Source organism: Pipra filicauda, unplaced genomic scaffold (assembly GCF_003945595.2).
Source record: "Pipra filicauda isolate LSUMZ 115617 unplaced genomic scaffold, ASM394559v2 scaffold140_size2443280_pilon, whole genome shotgun sequence".
NCBI classification, from domain to species: domain Eukaryota; kingdom Metazoa; phylum Chordata; class Aves; order Passeriformes; family Pipridae; genus Pipra; species Pipra filicauda.
In genome coordinates this window covers 1,659,305-1,675,154 of record NW_024103885.1, presented here as the reverse complement: position 1 = coordinate 1,675,154, position 15,850 = coordinate 1,659,305, and the positions used below count along the sequence as shown (strand labels likewise).

The following is a 15,850-nucleotide window of genomic DNA, read 5'->3' as shown; positions in this document are numbered from 1 at the left end:
AGACATAATGCACCATTATAATGCTCCTATGTAACACAGGCAGTAAAAGTGCCTATTGAGCCTTTTTATTTTATTGAGCCCATTAATGTAGGTGTTTATTCCTTGGTGAAACTTAGAATATGGAAAACATACAACTAGATAATGTAGTCAGAAGAAAAAAATATCCTGTAAAAGATTTCCTTGTGCTTCTGCAGCATACAGATAGCTAATACAGTGCTTCTACTATAATATTCTTTAACACTGTAAACTGTCTAATTTAGTGTGTATGTATGACACTATTTGTTTATTGTGTTAAATAGAAGTGCTGAAAATATTATTTAAAGCATTTATTAAATAAATATACAATATTATTAGTTATTTCCATTTTAATGTAATGTAATGACTGTTGTGCCTTTACAATAGTGCCACTGCGTAGTTCCAAATCAGCCTAAAATGTAATACATTTTAGGGCATTAATGACGATCTAAAGATAAAGGAAGTTTAACCTCGTGTTTGATTTCAAAATCTCAGTGGTTATATAAATGTGTTGTGCTATACTTCTTGTTTCAGTAACATTTGAAAAAAAAACAAACCCAAACAAACCCGAAAAAAACCCTACCCACAAAAAACCATGGCTGCAGCTGAAAGTGATGCTAATCAAAATGTTCACTCCGAGGTACTGGTTACTGACGATTCAGGTACTGTAAAAATAAACTGGGGTTTCGATTCTAAATTAAAGAGACAGAACACATTTTCAGTTTATTATTTCCTCATAAATTACTGCAAGGAATCTGCTTGTGTCTGAAAAATGTAGATTTGACTGGGCTGGTCTTGCAGTTCCTTCTTACTGCCAATGGGTCACCCAGTATCTTTCTTACATGGTCTGGAGCATATCTGATTGCTTGGTCTAACACTATCCAAGTATTTGTGTAGGGATTCTAGGTTACAGGATTTTACATCAGGAATTGGTTTGGTGTTTTCTTCCTTACTTCCCTTTCTTTTTTTCTTTTTTTTCCCCCCATTATTTGAAGAAGTAGAAATGTTCAGGTTAATTCTAGTATTTGGTGAATAAGAGAGTCCTAGAAAGTCTCTAAGAAGCAATACAGAAGTATTCAGTTTGTCTTGTCTTTCCTCTTTTAAGTGTTAGACTGTTAATTTCATGATATTTCTGAGCACCTTGTTAAGTTTTTGCACTTCTTGTATGTGTCCAGTTGTTTAATATACTCTATTGAGGAACTTTCCCTGATACTGAATCTAAACTTTCTCTGGCAACAGTTTGTCCTAGAAAACACTTGGAGACTCCTAAACAACTCTACTCCTTTCATTCTTCTACAGCCTCACAGCAAAAATCAGAGTTTAGTACTGAAACTATCTTTAAGGATTCAAAATATACTCTTTTCTATTCCCAAGCTTACAGGATTTCCTCTGTTAAGGTATAAAAAGAAAGCTGCAGTAAGGAAATCTCCAGTGATAGAAACATAGGAAGGAATTATGGAAAATAAGATCATAAAGAACAAAATTCTTTTAGATTCCAGTTCCGGAAGCTGCTTGAGGATAAATTAAACTGAATCCTTCGGTTGCGGTGTTGGTGTCTTAGTTGTAGACATCATTAGTGTAAACAATGATTTTACTTCTGCAAGTGATTAAATAGACCTGCCATCATGGAAGCTAGCACCTTTCCAAGGGAACTGGCTCAGCAACTTTAAAATTAACAGACCAGAAAGTAAATTTTAAAAGATTGTCACATGCAAATGAAAGGCACTCCTCATCACCTACAGCTTAATAACTTGTAATTCATAGTAAATACATAAAGGAAATTTATATAGCCTTTGTGATGTCTATATGAAGTTGTAAATGGACAAGCCCACAGTTCAGTCCATTGAGAGAGAGTAAGAATATATATGAATGAAGACATAATGAACTTTCTTACAGAAATCTTAATCCTAAAAAGTATAAAACATTTCCTGAGAAGACTGAAATGCCTCTTAATCTGCAAAGAAGTCTGACTTATGTTGAGCACTAGTTACAGAAGCAGAAGTTCATAGTGTTTTCTCTGGCTTTAAAGATTTTTTAATCTGTATCAACTAACTAAAAGCTAGATGAACAAGATCATTTAAGATCATTCCATCAATGATGTTTATCATATAAGTGCAACAGAACAGACCCAGGCTATTCACCTTTCTTATGAGCGCTTGACTCTGTTGGCAGCAGCAGGATGTATAAACAGTAGAAATTGGAGAAAGACTTTCTGTTTGTAATAAAATAGGTGGCTGAGCTAATTATGGAATGGGAATGGTGATTTTTAGATGCCTGCACTAAATGCCAGATTCTCCTTATGTTTTTAAGAAGTGTGGAAGAAGTATGCAATTGTAACTCTTAAAGGTTAAAATACTGCTGAAAGTTGTCCCAATAAAAGTCATCATAGAAGCTTATGAACTGGCAGTTTTCTCCCAATTTCTTTATCTTGACTTCAGAAATCCCCAAATCCATTAGGCATTGATTTTAATCTTTATTTAGGATTCACACGTAGCTAATCTTGTTCAAATTCCCTCTGCCTCCTTATTTTCCTCCCCCCTCTTTTCCTTCTGTCAGCCCTTCATTTTTCATCAGTTTGCCTTAAAGGCCCAGGGTGGATGAGTCAGTGATTCCAACCTGTATTTGCTTAGATACCAACTCCCTTTTAGGGATAGCAGTATCATGCTTTAGCTCAGTAGGCAGTCATGCTTTTTGAACAATTTTGACATCTAGAACTTTCTTTTATTAGATATTGACTGCTGCACTCCTCTCTATTTGAAAAAATCACGCTCTCTAGGTTTGCTTTTTAAAAAACAAAACAAAAAAAAAAACCCAAAAAACAACACAAACCCCCCAGCTCTTGGCTGTGCTGATATCACCAATACGATGAAGAGTCAGACTGGTTTAATCATTTTCCTTTCTTGTCTACTTGTCAGTTGTTCATTCATCTTCGGTCACTCGAACAGCTATCTATTTGCCTTCCTGCCTCCCACTGTCCCCACTCCCAGGGAACCTTAACACTGGCATTGCCAGACCTCATGGCTCTGAATTTTGGTTTGTTTGACTTGACAGTTTGGAGGGAAGGTAATACTATGTCTTTTCCTTGCTAAGTAAAGAACAAACTGCAGGTACCTGGAATAAGATAGGCTGAAAAGCCAAAATACCTGGTGAGAAGGAGATCTTTCATGCTGCCACCACAGCAGCATCTGAGTGCTTGCTTGAGCAGGCACAAGATGCTTCTAATGCACCAGAAATGCCACTATTGCTTGATGCTCTGGAGCTGCAACCACATGCCCAGATTAGGGGTCTCTCACTTAGAGGAGGTGAGGAGGGAGGGAACATTTTCCACCCTGCTTAATTCTGTCTTCATCTGTAAAGCCAGGAGAAAGCTGGAAGGGGAACACATGATGGTATTGTTCTGTGTTAATTTTTTTTCTAATTAGCCAAAGTATTGAAAATGCTTCTGTCTCTTTAAAATGGTGTGGTATTTTGTGCTGTGACTATTACCGAACATGAAGTTATTTGAGTGAACAGAATAACTTCATGTGTGTTGAGGTGTGAGGTGACCTCATTATTCCTAAATCTGTTCCTTTTTTGTAGCACTTCTTATTCAGCTCTGCTCTTTCAGCTGCTCAAGTGTTTTTATTTCTGCTCTGGTTGTGTAACAGATTTTTTTTTTTAAATTTCAGAATCATAGCAACATAAGTTGGTTAGATGAGCCAACCTGGCAGAAATTAGCTGCTCATAGATAAGACAATAATAGAGCAAGATTAAACAGGTTTTGTGGCTTAATAGAGTAAGAAGCGATACTTGCCAGATTTTACTTTGATGCAAGGATGTTGATTAATGCAAGACATGTTTCATTCCAATCAAGACTTCTGTTAAAGACATTTTAAAAAATTATCATTTTGCCATTGCTTGCACAGTCAGAACTTCAGAGAGGTGTTGTGTTGAACACTCCGGCAAATTGGCGTTCCCTGTCTGCCTTCAGAAGAGCATGTCCTGGGGAGCACTGGCACTCTGCAATCAGTGCTTGTTCCGGGGCAGAGGTGCATATCTCCAGGGAGACGCTGCTCCCTTCAGCACTTTCTGCTTTTGCTGTCACTGAGGACTTTGCTGTTGGGACTCTTATCTGGAAATGAGGCACCTGTCCACTCACAAAGAAAAGAAAAAAGTATTTCTCAAAGTTCACTTGGTGGTCTCCAGGCAGCCTTGGTGGTTGTACTGAGTAGAATTTCTTTGAAGAGACAGATTAAAGGTGGATGACTGCATATCCCGTTGCAAATGCCATATATTGACAATTTTTATATGCTAACTTGAAAGTTTTTCCATTTAGACCTCCAGCATTTAAGGGACACATGAGAGACAAGATTGCAACTCCCTTGCTTGAGAGCTCTCTATCACCTCCTGAGTTGTTCCTGTGGGGCATGCTTGTCTAAATAACAGATCCCATCTTTTGTATCCTTAACCACTCATCAGAAACTTCCTGGCTCCAGTGTTGTTTGCCTGGTTCATTTTCTGCTGCTCTCTCTTGGTTTCTTGTACTAGCTTCAATATTCTCTACTGATCGCATTTAGCTCTGGAGCACTTGAGTGAGTTGGTGATCTGCGGGGTTTTTACTGAGCAGGTAAGTTTTCTGACTAAGTGTGTTTCCTAAGTTAAAGGTCTAGTGCCTATGCCAAACCTATACTTGCATAAATAACCTGCCTATCTACAATTACATATAACAAGTTTTTAGCAGTTCCACTGCCTCCATTTCCTGTTGCATTGAAAATAGTTCCAAATGAAATTTTGGCCAGAGGGGCAAAAATTTTAGTTTGGCATCAGTGGATGGCATTTCTGCCAGTTCAGGTATGTGAATTATGTAATTAATATCTGCATAAGATAATGTAAAAGCAAAACACACCATGTGTGTTTTAGGGGCTTTACATGAACTGGAGTTGTTTGGGAAATAACTAGGACCTTTTAAATGCCTACTGCATTACACTTTTCATCTATCAAGACCTATTTGCAGGTAAGCCAGTTGAAGGAAAACATTTTATTTTTGTCTTTAGACTTTGCATTGAGTTTAATTTTGTCACTTCACCTTTTAATCCTCTTTCATTTAATATTTTGCCATGTAACAAAAGCATGTGTTTCAATTTTCAACCCTGCTTAAACAGAGAAAGGCTATGGCAATGGTGGCAGGCAGTTCAGATGTGATTGAGATAAAGCTGATATTAGGAAGTTATAGGGAGAGTGGTTTCTGCCTCTTCATTGCCAGATTGTCCACCACTTATCTTCATGTCTGTTGTCTGAGTGATGCTGCTTCTCAGCTGTTGCTATGAAAAGTCCTTTGATAACCTTGTGTGATGACTAAATGGTACTAATTGTCCCCACCTGGGAGCCTGTTTCATGGTCATTCAGGCATCTCCAACTCTGATGGTAGATTATGTTATCCCTGTAAGAGGTACCTCTTGACACCTATGCTTTTCAATATTGTAATGTCCATCTGTTGGTTTTCAAGGTGGATCTTAGACAGTCATGGGGTTTGAAGTGAAAAGACTGCAAAGGACCTGAACAGCTGCAGAATGTGCTCAGGGAAGTGACCACAGCTATGATCCACAGAGTTTCTGCTCAGGTACCTGTGCAGTCTTTTGGATGATCCTGAGCCCTTCTGTAAGCTCTCATGGTCTGAATTAATCCTGGCTTGCTGGTTATTTGGAGGGATGCTAGATCTAGTGCAGTGCTGTGGGAGGAAGGCTTGAGGGGGCTGCGTGAGGTGATTTATTGACTGCAGAGAATCTTGGTCTGTCAGCTGCTGGAGTGGCATAAGCAGTCCTTATAGATGGGTCAAAAAGCTATGCATTTTGTCAAACTAGTTTCATCTTCCTGTTCTTTTTTTTTTTAGCTCTTTTTAATTAAAATGAAGTTGGGCAGAAGTGATTCTCTTGGTTCCTGAGAATGTTTCATTAGTGAAATCAAATGTCTCTAAAGAAAGAAGTTGCTAAAGTCATTATTACACATAAATCTTGATATATCTATCCCCCAAAAAAATTGGCATGAGATGCCTCAGTGGAGAAAGCAACAGGGGGATATAACTCTCAAGCTTTTTATTTTATCTTCTCTCATTTACAGTTCAATCCCATTTGTCTGTGTTTTATGCAAATTATTCTGTATGTCTATATTTCCAGTGCTTAGAAAGAAGGGGTCACTAAGCAGCCTAAGATTGTTCAATGTTTTTCCAAATACATGTTTTTAATTGACTTGACAGAGGGAGATTTGAGAAATCAGATATTAGTAAATGCACTATGTACAACAGATTAATCAAAATTTTCCTTTGTTAAAGGCTTTATCTTCTGACTTAAAAAGTCTCTGCAATTGATATGCAAATGCCAAGGACCTCTGTTGAAACTGGATAAAAACCATAAAGTTTTGTTTCACATTGAGAAAGTATAGTCTTTCTCTAGATCTTGAATTTCCTGAGAAGCACTTTTTGGTCTTAACACCATCAGGATGTGAAAGCGTAAGCATAAACACTTGTTGTTGGTCTTTGGGTAAAACTTTTAATACATGATTTTGAACAAACACCATGCAAGAATTGAAAAGACATCATTAAAACATTCATTTCCTGTTGTGGATTTTACTGCATGATTGTTCCCAAGAGAATTGAAAATTAGACCTCCATTTGTATGCCAAACTACAGATATATACAGATATATATGGGTATATTTTCCCTTAAATCCTATTGCAAATGCGTGTTTGTAGAAGACCGGCACCTCTGCGAGTGGAGCTACTGGATCCATGGGAAGTTTTATCCAGAGCACAGAGAAGTACTGTAGTAGGCTTTGGCTCAACTGGTGTTGACTGAGAACTGCATAATGAAGCCTTTTTGGGGGTTTATATTCAAAATTTTATTGCTTTCTAAGAGGAATTTGCATCATTGTTGCTTCTTTTATGGTGAATAAAGTCTGCTTAATGCTTGTCTCCATTTCATGTTACTATAGGATGCTTCAGAAAATACTAATGTCTGGCACAAATTTTCTTGGAAAATGCAGCCTCCTGATTTCATGGTAGCTATTGACATTAAATTATTCTTGTAAAAGTAAAAACATGGATAATACTATAATGTCAGGAATTTTCTTACTTTTTTAAAACCACTGCTGTTATTCATAACACCTATAAAGGGTTGCCCAGTATCCCCAGTATACCTTATTTCCCTTGTGGGACAAGTAAGCTATTTTTGGCTTTGTAGCTGGGGAAGACTGAGCAAAAAGCAATTATATAAACTAATATATCAAATGTAGGATCACCTGGGAGGTCTTAGCTATCAATCTGAAATCACTTTGACTCTTGCTAGTTAACATCTCCCTTAGCATTTTCCCCGGGGAGAGTGCTAAGAACAGGGTGCTGAAGTACACGCCCAGCCTTATTTCTTAGGCTGTTCCTACAAGCTTCCTATCATGTTACAATATGTCCTTCAGAGTTCTCTTAAAGACAGCAACAAAAAAAAAAAAAAAGCCAAACAAACCCTTCTCTTTGGTGATTTCATGGCTTTTGTTTCTTCCTCAGAGAAGATCAAGTCTGGAGTTTCTCTGACTTCGTCTGAAATTGTAGGCATGATCAATTTGTTTAAGAAACCTTGTAAGTACTTGACTGATGGAGCACACGATGTCCTGTCATTTGAAAGTTCACTGTTAAGTTTTTGTGGCTTAGTCTGGAATACTTTCAGTGGGGAGCTGGCTGAGGGGAAAATGTGCTGTGCTTCTTGTTTTTAAGCAGGAGCTGCTGCTAATGTGTGTGCTGCTTTTGTCCATTTTTATGGCAGTCAGAATAAACAGCGTATGTGTGAAGCTCAGCCAAATCCAAACCAAAGAGATTATTCTGGTTTATGTTTTTGCAGGTAATTTCCTGTGGCATTACTAGGAGCTACCTGTTCCACTGTGGGAAACTTGATTCCCCCAATTTGTGTTATGTCAGATGCTGTGCTTTTACCATACCATTTGAAATGGCCCTTTTAGCTGATGAAAGTTTAGAATTTATGGATTTAAATTTTGTAGTAAATAGAAAAGTACATGCTTACTTAGGATCATATGGATTATTTTTCAAAATTGTCAAAAAATTTTTCATTTTAAAGTTTACTGTGGTAATTCTAATCTTGACAGGTTTTCCTATGATAATTCTCAATTATCTTTCAGTTGCACTGATACTAAGTTATATGATTTCACTTTTATTGATTACATTGGGTTTGCAGAGATTCTTCAACAAATTTAGAATTTATTTGAGTTAAATGATGTGAATGGACTGAAGCAGTGTTTAGTTTGTACTTATGTGTAAATAGCAAGCATGCTGTCAAGCAATGGTGCTGGATTCATGTGGTGGTGTCCTGTTCACCTCTTTGTTGGTGAAGTTTGGGGATGGGAGGGAGATGGGGGAGGAGAGCCTGGCCAAAGCGTTTATAATAAACAAGGCTTATTTTCAACATAAGATGATGGTTAACATCATAACATGACTAAAGTTTTAGTCTGTTTTCAGATTTCCCCGTTATATACCTAGTGTCTCTGTTTCCACTGGATTGCATGATTTTCCACATGAGCTTGTGGTACTGAAAAGCTGTTAAGAGGGGAAAAGGCTCTGACTAGATTCACCAAATGCCCTTCAGAACATGAAGTCCCCCTGTCACCCTGTCACTGACAGTCAGGTCAAATGCTCTCCCAGGGAAAGAAAGGAGAGAGGAAGGAATGTAAAAAAGCCTTTACTTCTCAACAAGTTATTTAATAGTCTCTAATTATGGATTTAAATGATGAAAGTAGTAAGAAGACTTAGTTTGCATTTACTATTGAGGAATTCATGTGGGAAGAAGAGACACAAGTGTTTGAAATACCTGACTAGCTCTCTGTTGTCATCAGTTAATAATTGACATGGCCATTTCATTTGTATTTTGTTGAGAAAAACGGAGTAGGCTCGACATATAAAGAAGCTCTTAAATTCCGTTGTGAAGCAGTGGGAGTACAGCGTATCCATTCAGTACAAAGAAAAAAATTTACTTGTGTGAAGTTTTCAGACTTTTTTGGTTTTCCTTTTGTATGCTTCACCAGTGGCACTGTGGGAAGGAAACTCTGTTTCTCATGTGACTTTTACACTTGTGTTAGCTATTATTAGTTAAGCCATAACTGAGCTGCAAATTCCAGGCCCAGACTTTCCCAGAATTTGGTGCCTGCTTTTGTAGAAAACCAATTGTTCTACAATTACCACCAAATAAAATGGTGTATCGCCGTCTCGCCTTATACTGGGGTTTATGGTCAATCACTGTATGGTACTATGGTAAAGACTTAAAAATCCCCAGCAGACAGTTGTAGGGGATGAGCACGTTCACATTGTCATGTGAGACTTTGCTGAAAGCTGCTGTTCTAGGAAATCTTTGCCTACAACCACTTTGCTTGTGGTCCCTTTGCATTCAGTCTTTTTCTATCCTAGTATGTGCAGTGGTTTCTGAACTCTCTCTGCCTTGGCACAATTTCCCAGGGTAAAGAGCAAATTTTGAAAATATTATGCTATTAAAATCTTACTTCGGATGTTTGTTTCTGATTCCCTAAGAAGCATACAATTTACAAAGAGATGAGTATGACTGACTTACCTTGATTCTGCATAAGTATTAGCAGAACTCTAAAAGACGAGAACATGAATATGGATGATTTATGAGCACTCTACATGGGATGGCAATGCTTTCTATACATAGAACATGAAGTTTTAATTGCTCATGGGTGGAGACAGACACTAATTGTCTAATCCAGTCATTTGTTGCGAAGGCATTCATTATCTTTGTCCTTTAAGATTTCTTTCAGAAAAGTTGGGAAAAAAAAGTTGACCCCATGGGTAAAGGTTGAATTTCAAATTACTCCTCTGCTTCTTGAGCAGACTGGCTGCTGTTGGAAATGCAACACTCAGCTATATGGAATTCTTGTCTATACCAACCTTGGCATGCCTGCATTCATTTTTCCTAATTATTAAACAACTTCCACTTAATGAGTTGCAATTAATTAGTACCTTTTGCTTTGTTACACATACAAAATTATACTCTAGTAAAATGCTTCATGAACTAATTAGATATCTCAACACAGTTGACTTCTGTCCTCTTGTCTACTAGTTTCTTATCATATAGTGAGATTAAAATCTTGTCTCCTTACTCCAAAGATACAATCTCTTCATGTTCCTTTTCTCCCATGACAGAAGAAATTTAATTCTTATTCTGGAATGTTGTTTCCCTAAATGAGGTGTCCTCTTTAATCTATAGAACAGAGTGCCTGTCCCATTTCACAATATAGCCTAAAGCAGGGATGACCAGCTGCTCTGTGGCTACACTTGCCCCAGCTGACAACTGGAGTGCTGGAGGATAATAAGAGGCTGACTCTGGAGAGGGTGCTTGGGGTATCCTGAAGAACAGGTACAAACAAACCTTACCAGTCTGATGGCATGGTCCAGGAGGGCAGGACAGAGAGGCACAGTTGTTTACAATGAGGTCAGGTCCTCAAAACTTACTGGTTATGGCATGGAGCCCATTCCAGCAGAGGAGAGCAAAGCTGTGTAAGGCTGCCTCGGCCACTTTGCCCTTGCCTGTCAGAACCTCAGGGGACTTCCAGCCGCCTTGCTTTTCCCCACTGTGTATCTTGGAACAAAAACTATTTTCAGAAAAAAAACCCCCAAAGAAAAATAAACCCCTCTCCCTCTTCAGTTTGGGCTTATTCTGCTAGAGGCCAAGTAATGCTGGTGATGGCTCTGCGTACATAGAGGACTTCGGAGCTGCTGCTTGGGATTCTGCCATGCTGTGTTTCCACCATGGCTGCAAAAGGGTGATGCTGTCTTTCAGAGAGTTTGTTTCTAGGGAACTCTGAGGTCTTTTCTGTGGACAGTTTTCTGGCAGATGTTTAAAGTAAACAAACATTTGATATTACAAGGAAGTAATACAGATTGCTACATCTTCTGATCCTTCCTGAGTTGTAAGGTCTTGCACGCATTTTAAGAGCCATCCTTTCTTCCCTCTTCCTTGGCCCTGGTTAATTTCACATGCTTTATTTAAGAGGCTTTTGGCCTCCTCTGAAGTGGTGTGCAGTGCACATGGTGACCATGCAGCAGTGGGCTGCCATAAAGGGGAGGCTTGCAGCTAGGTGTCAGTTCCACGGATGTACACGCCACCAAGGCACCTCGAGGACGAACAGTTACAGATAGATAATCTGTTTCACCTCCTATCCAGTGTCTCCTTCCACTTTGTGCTGAAAAAAATGGGAAAAACACTTCCCTCTGCTTTTGGAAGAACTTAGTAAAAATATTATTGTATTTTCAAAAGCCGTTCAAATATTTGTTACAAAGTAGTGAAATCTCACTGCTCTCTTATTTTCCCTTTTTTGATTACGTGGTTATCCTATTACACAATGCTATCAGGATTGTGTTACCATTACTGAAGCTTTAGGATACAATATGGGTGATGGGTGATGCCCTCATAGGAATCAGTTTACCAAAACCAAGTACATGTATTTGAACACTTTATAAGCACATGCTTGACTGTGGTTTCCAAACTGGCACCTTCCAAGTAGCAACTGCCCTCCCATTAATGAATATGGATATTTATAATGCCAGGTAGCTGTATGTGTTCTGTCCAGGTGGGATTTTCTTCCAGATTCGTCAGTGATCTACTCATCTTCATTTAACATCAGCAAACCAGTGAATTCTCAGGTGGTACTGCAGATTAGTTGTCATCAGATAATTTTCAGTTTACAGTCTGAAACACTTAAACTCAATATTTGTTCATATATGTTGAGTTCAAACTCAACATTAACTGTGACTAAATCAGATCAAATTACATTTGTTCAGAGTAATGTTTTCTGCAAACACATTATGAACAATCTATACCCTGTGATATATGTCATCTCTCTACCATCAGGTGGAGACATATATGATAAATGAAGCCAAACTAAAAAAATAGAATATTTGGAGACTCTCCTGTTTTGTTCTGATATTGTGTGGTTATTAATTTTATGGTTTGGTTCCAAATAATCCACGGCAGAAAAGCAGGAAAATTAAAAGGAGGGAATGTGGTTTCTCTTGTAATTGAGACATACCCTCCTGGAGAAAATGCTGCTCTGCATCACCACAATGCTGTGTATTTCTGCTGCACAACTGGCATCTTTCTTTCTTCCTTGTAATATGTAAGACTCAGTCTTAAAAAGTGAAGAAGATGGGATATAAAGAGGTGGGAGAAGCCTAGGCTTAAGTTTACACTGTGCAAAGTTACCCTCGTATAACTGACAGTGCTGTCATTTCATATACCTAAATTAAGTGGTTCTTTCCTCTGACTGTCCTGGGTGGGTGTTAGTGCACATATGGCTTTTGGACTTTAGCTCAACTGTTTAAAGAAGTGTCAAGATTAGCACAGTCATTTAGAGCATCAGGATTTTTCTGACAATGTAGAAGAAAACCTGGAATGAGGATCTCAGGATCTGATAGAGGGCCAACAAGGAGCACTGGGATGATTATTCTCTTCACTTAGGACTTTTAGCTGTGTTAGTTTTTGCCTTCTCTGTGCCCACAGGGCAAAGCAACAGCTACGTTGGTTACCAAACTCATATTTGACAAATCTTTCAGAAACTTTCATGTGAGGAAAGTTTCAAGAAGTGCAACCTGAATTTGCTTTCAGGTGCTTTGCAGTATTTTAGCATCAAAATGTGTCAATGAGAGAGACGTGGGCATCTCTTGAGGCCACTGGTCACATAATGGAAACTGATTATTTTTGTAAACTTTTATTTCAGCTTGTTTATTATATTTGTACTGTTACTGTTCTTTAAAGATTGCGTGTGCTGCTGTAACCCATCTCTCATCTTTACAGAGATGGAAAAATACTACTTCAGCTGAATGCTTGTAGTCTAGATAGGAATACATTTAAAACAAATAAAAACGGTTAAAACTTGGTGAATGTTTTACTTCTCTCCTCTGCTCCCAGCCCATTCCCAAATCTTCTCTCTGCAATTTCTTTCACAGCAGGTGCTCTTGAATCTTGATTTTACAAGTGTGGGAATGGTATCAGGTGTGTTTATGCAAGGTGTCAAGAAGCAGTTAAGGAAGGGAGATAAATACGGTTTGGTCAGCATGGGCTTCTCCTGACTCTCATTGTGAGCTTCCCTTAACTGGACAGGCAGGGCACCAATTCCTGTACCAAGCTGCTTTGCAGGGATCCAAAATGTGCCTCAGCACCTAGGAAAACAAGTGTTCACAGCTGCTGAAATTGACTCCCGCTTCCATCCTTGCTTGACAAACAGACCCTGGCACTAGTTAGTACCAGGAGAGGAATTTCTGTTCCTTGCTCTTGCTGTTGTACTGGAACAGCTGGAGGGTACGTGATCTGCCAGAAAGCACCCTGTACAAGTGACATTTTCTGGGATGATATTGCATCGTGAGATATAACACTTGGCTGGTCCCCTGGGTGTCAGGGCTGCTGTAGTTCCTCAGAGTACAACAGACACAGCCTATGCTCCCAGTGTCCTTCCAAGGTTTACAAACTGCATACTTGAATATTTTTCACTCTAGGGTCCATCTTGATGTCATATCCTGCAGTCTACAATCATTAATTTCCCTTAATGGTAGTTACATTTAACCATCCGCACTAGCACAAAAGATCTTGTGCTTTGCCTGGCCATCTGAGTCCCCTCCATTCTGTTTCATTCTGGGACATAGTACATGGTAAATAAACTCCAATGTGGGCAGGTATGTTGTAGAAAAAGCAGCATCTTCTTTCTCAGCAAAGTTTAATCATGCTCAGCTTGTGTAGCTAAATTTGATATATTTCCCTGATTTACTGGTGATAATGCTTTGTAATCTCTGCTCAGTGAGATGAGTGTGATCAGTCACATCCTGGCCTGGCAAATCCTTGCCTGGAAGCGAAACAGCATGAAAATAGGGAATAGATTTTTTTCTTTTTGTTCCCACTGCCTAAAGGAAAGATGTTTTAAAAGGAAATGTCTGGTTTTCCTAGTTCAGGGATAGAAAGAGTTGTTCTTTTGTGAAAAGGTCATTTTATATTTGAATTATTTTAAATATTTTTGAAATGTTTAAGTTTATAAATGCTCGAGTGTCATCTCTTTATGGCTGCTTCTCTTCTTTTTAATTTTGCTTCTTCATGAGTAATTAATTTTATTCTAGCATCATAAAATAGAACAGATAGGGGGAGATTTCACTTAGCATCACTGTAGTAGCTTGGGGTTTTTTCTATTTTGATATTACAGAACTTATAAAGAGCCCTTTATATTTGTAGTAGAAATCTTACTTGACTGGCATTTAAAATAGCACTGCTTCTACTCATTAGTGTTATATGTTTGTATATTCAGTGTTTGCCAAATAAATGTGATGGTAAAATACATCTATTTGAATATTCTATGAAGTGAATATTGTTAGTTCTCAAAGATCAGACGAAAAATATTCCAAATTTTTTATCTCTTAGATACTTATAAATAGGTCTAAACTGTAAAATTTTATAAGATTTCACTGAGTTTGAAGTCATTCTTTGATACTCACCAGTCACAACAACCAAAAAAGCCATTTTTATCTGCTGGTTTTCTTCGATTATTGGCTGATATTGTTCTGAGCAGGATACTGCCTTGAAAGTGTTCCTTATATTATTAGTTTTAGTGCTTGCAGCTGCTGTATGTCACAGTATCTATGTCCTTACTGGTTTCAGTTTGTCTTAGGCAGCAAAAGCAGAAATAATACATCTGATTTTGCACCACCACATGAAATTTTTATCCAATAATATTGCTTTTATGTGACATTCAAGAGAGAATTGTTCTGTGTCAAAATGACTCAGCAATGTATTAGTTTGTTGTTTCCACCATAAAAGAAGGAAAAATTCCAAATCCCAATCTAAAATATATTGGATGTACCTGCTTGCTTACAGCCTTGATTTATTAGCTCCTAATGATTTATTAGTAAGTTGGGTCTCCACCCCATTGCTTGGATAGTAACCCCTGTCAGTCCCAGGAGCCCCTTTCATAGGATGACATTTAATTTTTGTAGCAGCACCACACTGCTGGTTAATAATTATCCTGTGATCAGCTGGTGTGGCCAGACGTCTGTCTTCTTGCACATTTCTAGCTGATCTGGGCCAAGTTATTAGAAGAATGTTTGAGCAATATGCCCTAAACAAATGAGTTTGTACATAATACTGCAGCATTGCCTCTCATTTCTGTTATCCCAGTCCTCCAGCCATCCAGTCCTTCTGGCCTGGCACTCTGACTGTCTTTGGAGGTCAGGATACTTCTCAGGTTTGTCTTATCAATAGAATTCAGCAGCATGCTGTTGGCACTTCTGCCTTATCTCTGAGGAGGTTTGGTCTATGAGTTTCACGCTACCTTCATGAAAATTAACATTTTCTATTTTCTATGGTAAGCCAGTAGTTTCTGTGAGGATGAAATGCTCCTTCTCTCACTGATGGAAAACTGGAAATTGTATGGATCCAAAAGTGTTGACCAGTGCAATACAGGACTTATTCTAGGGCTGCAGGGGCAGGAAAAACTTCATGAAACAATCCCCTGCAAGAATGATCTTAGAAATAGTGATTTGAGTGTAGAATCCTGATCTGTCAGCAGCTTGTACAAGCCTTGAGGAGGTATAAATGACTGCCAGCAGCTGGGGAGGGGCAGTGGGGAGCTGTTTGTCCAGTGCAGGTTTTAATCCTTGGACTTTGGACTGCTCTGCGGCAGGGCCTCAGGGAAGTCGCTTGGCCTTTGAGAGTTTATCTTTTCATATGCAGTGTGGCCAGGATAGGTTTTAAATGCTTTCAAACAGGAATTGTTCCATGTAAGAAATTAACTTCCTAAGGGAAACCCATGTT

General features: G+C 38.5%; 1 protein-coding gene across 10 annotated transcripts in view; it reads left to right on the top strand.

The window, feature by feature from the left end:
* CRACD (capping protein inhibiting regulator of actin dynamics) overlaps nucleotides 1-15,850 on the top strand; it is a 125,986-nt gene that overhangs the window by 66,754 nt on the left and 43,382 nt on the right. For 5 of the 10 annotated variants that reach the window (XM_039378566.1, XM_039378567.1, XM_039378569.1 and 2 more), the window contains exon 3: nucleotides 4,543-7,617. The exons of 1 other annotated variant lie outside the window; for it this stretch is intronic. In XM_039378566.1, the coding sequence (XP_039234500.1) occupies nucleotides 7,437-7,617 (181 nt within the window). In that variant the 5' untranslated portion in view covers nucleotides 4,543-7,436. Of the gene's footprint in view, nucleotides 1-2,985; nucleotides 7,618-15,850 lie in introns of those variants that run through there. 4 more of the 10 variants (XM_039378571.1, XM_039378572.1, XM_039378570.1 and 1 more) reach the window with 4 other exon arrangements.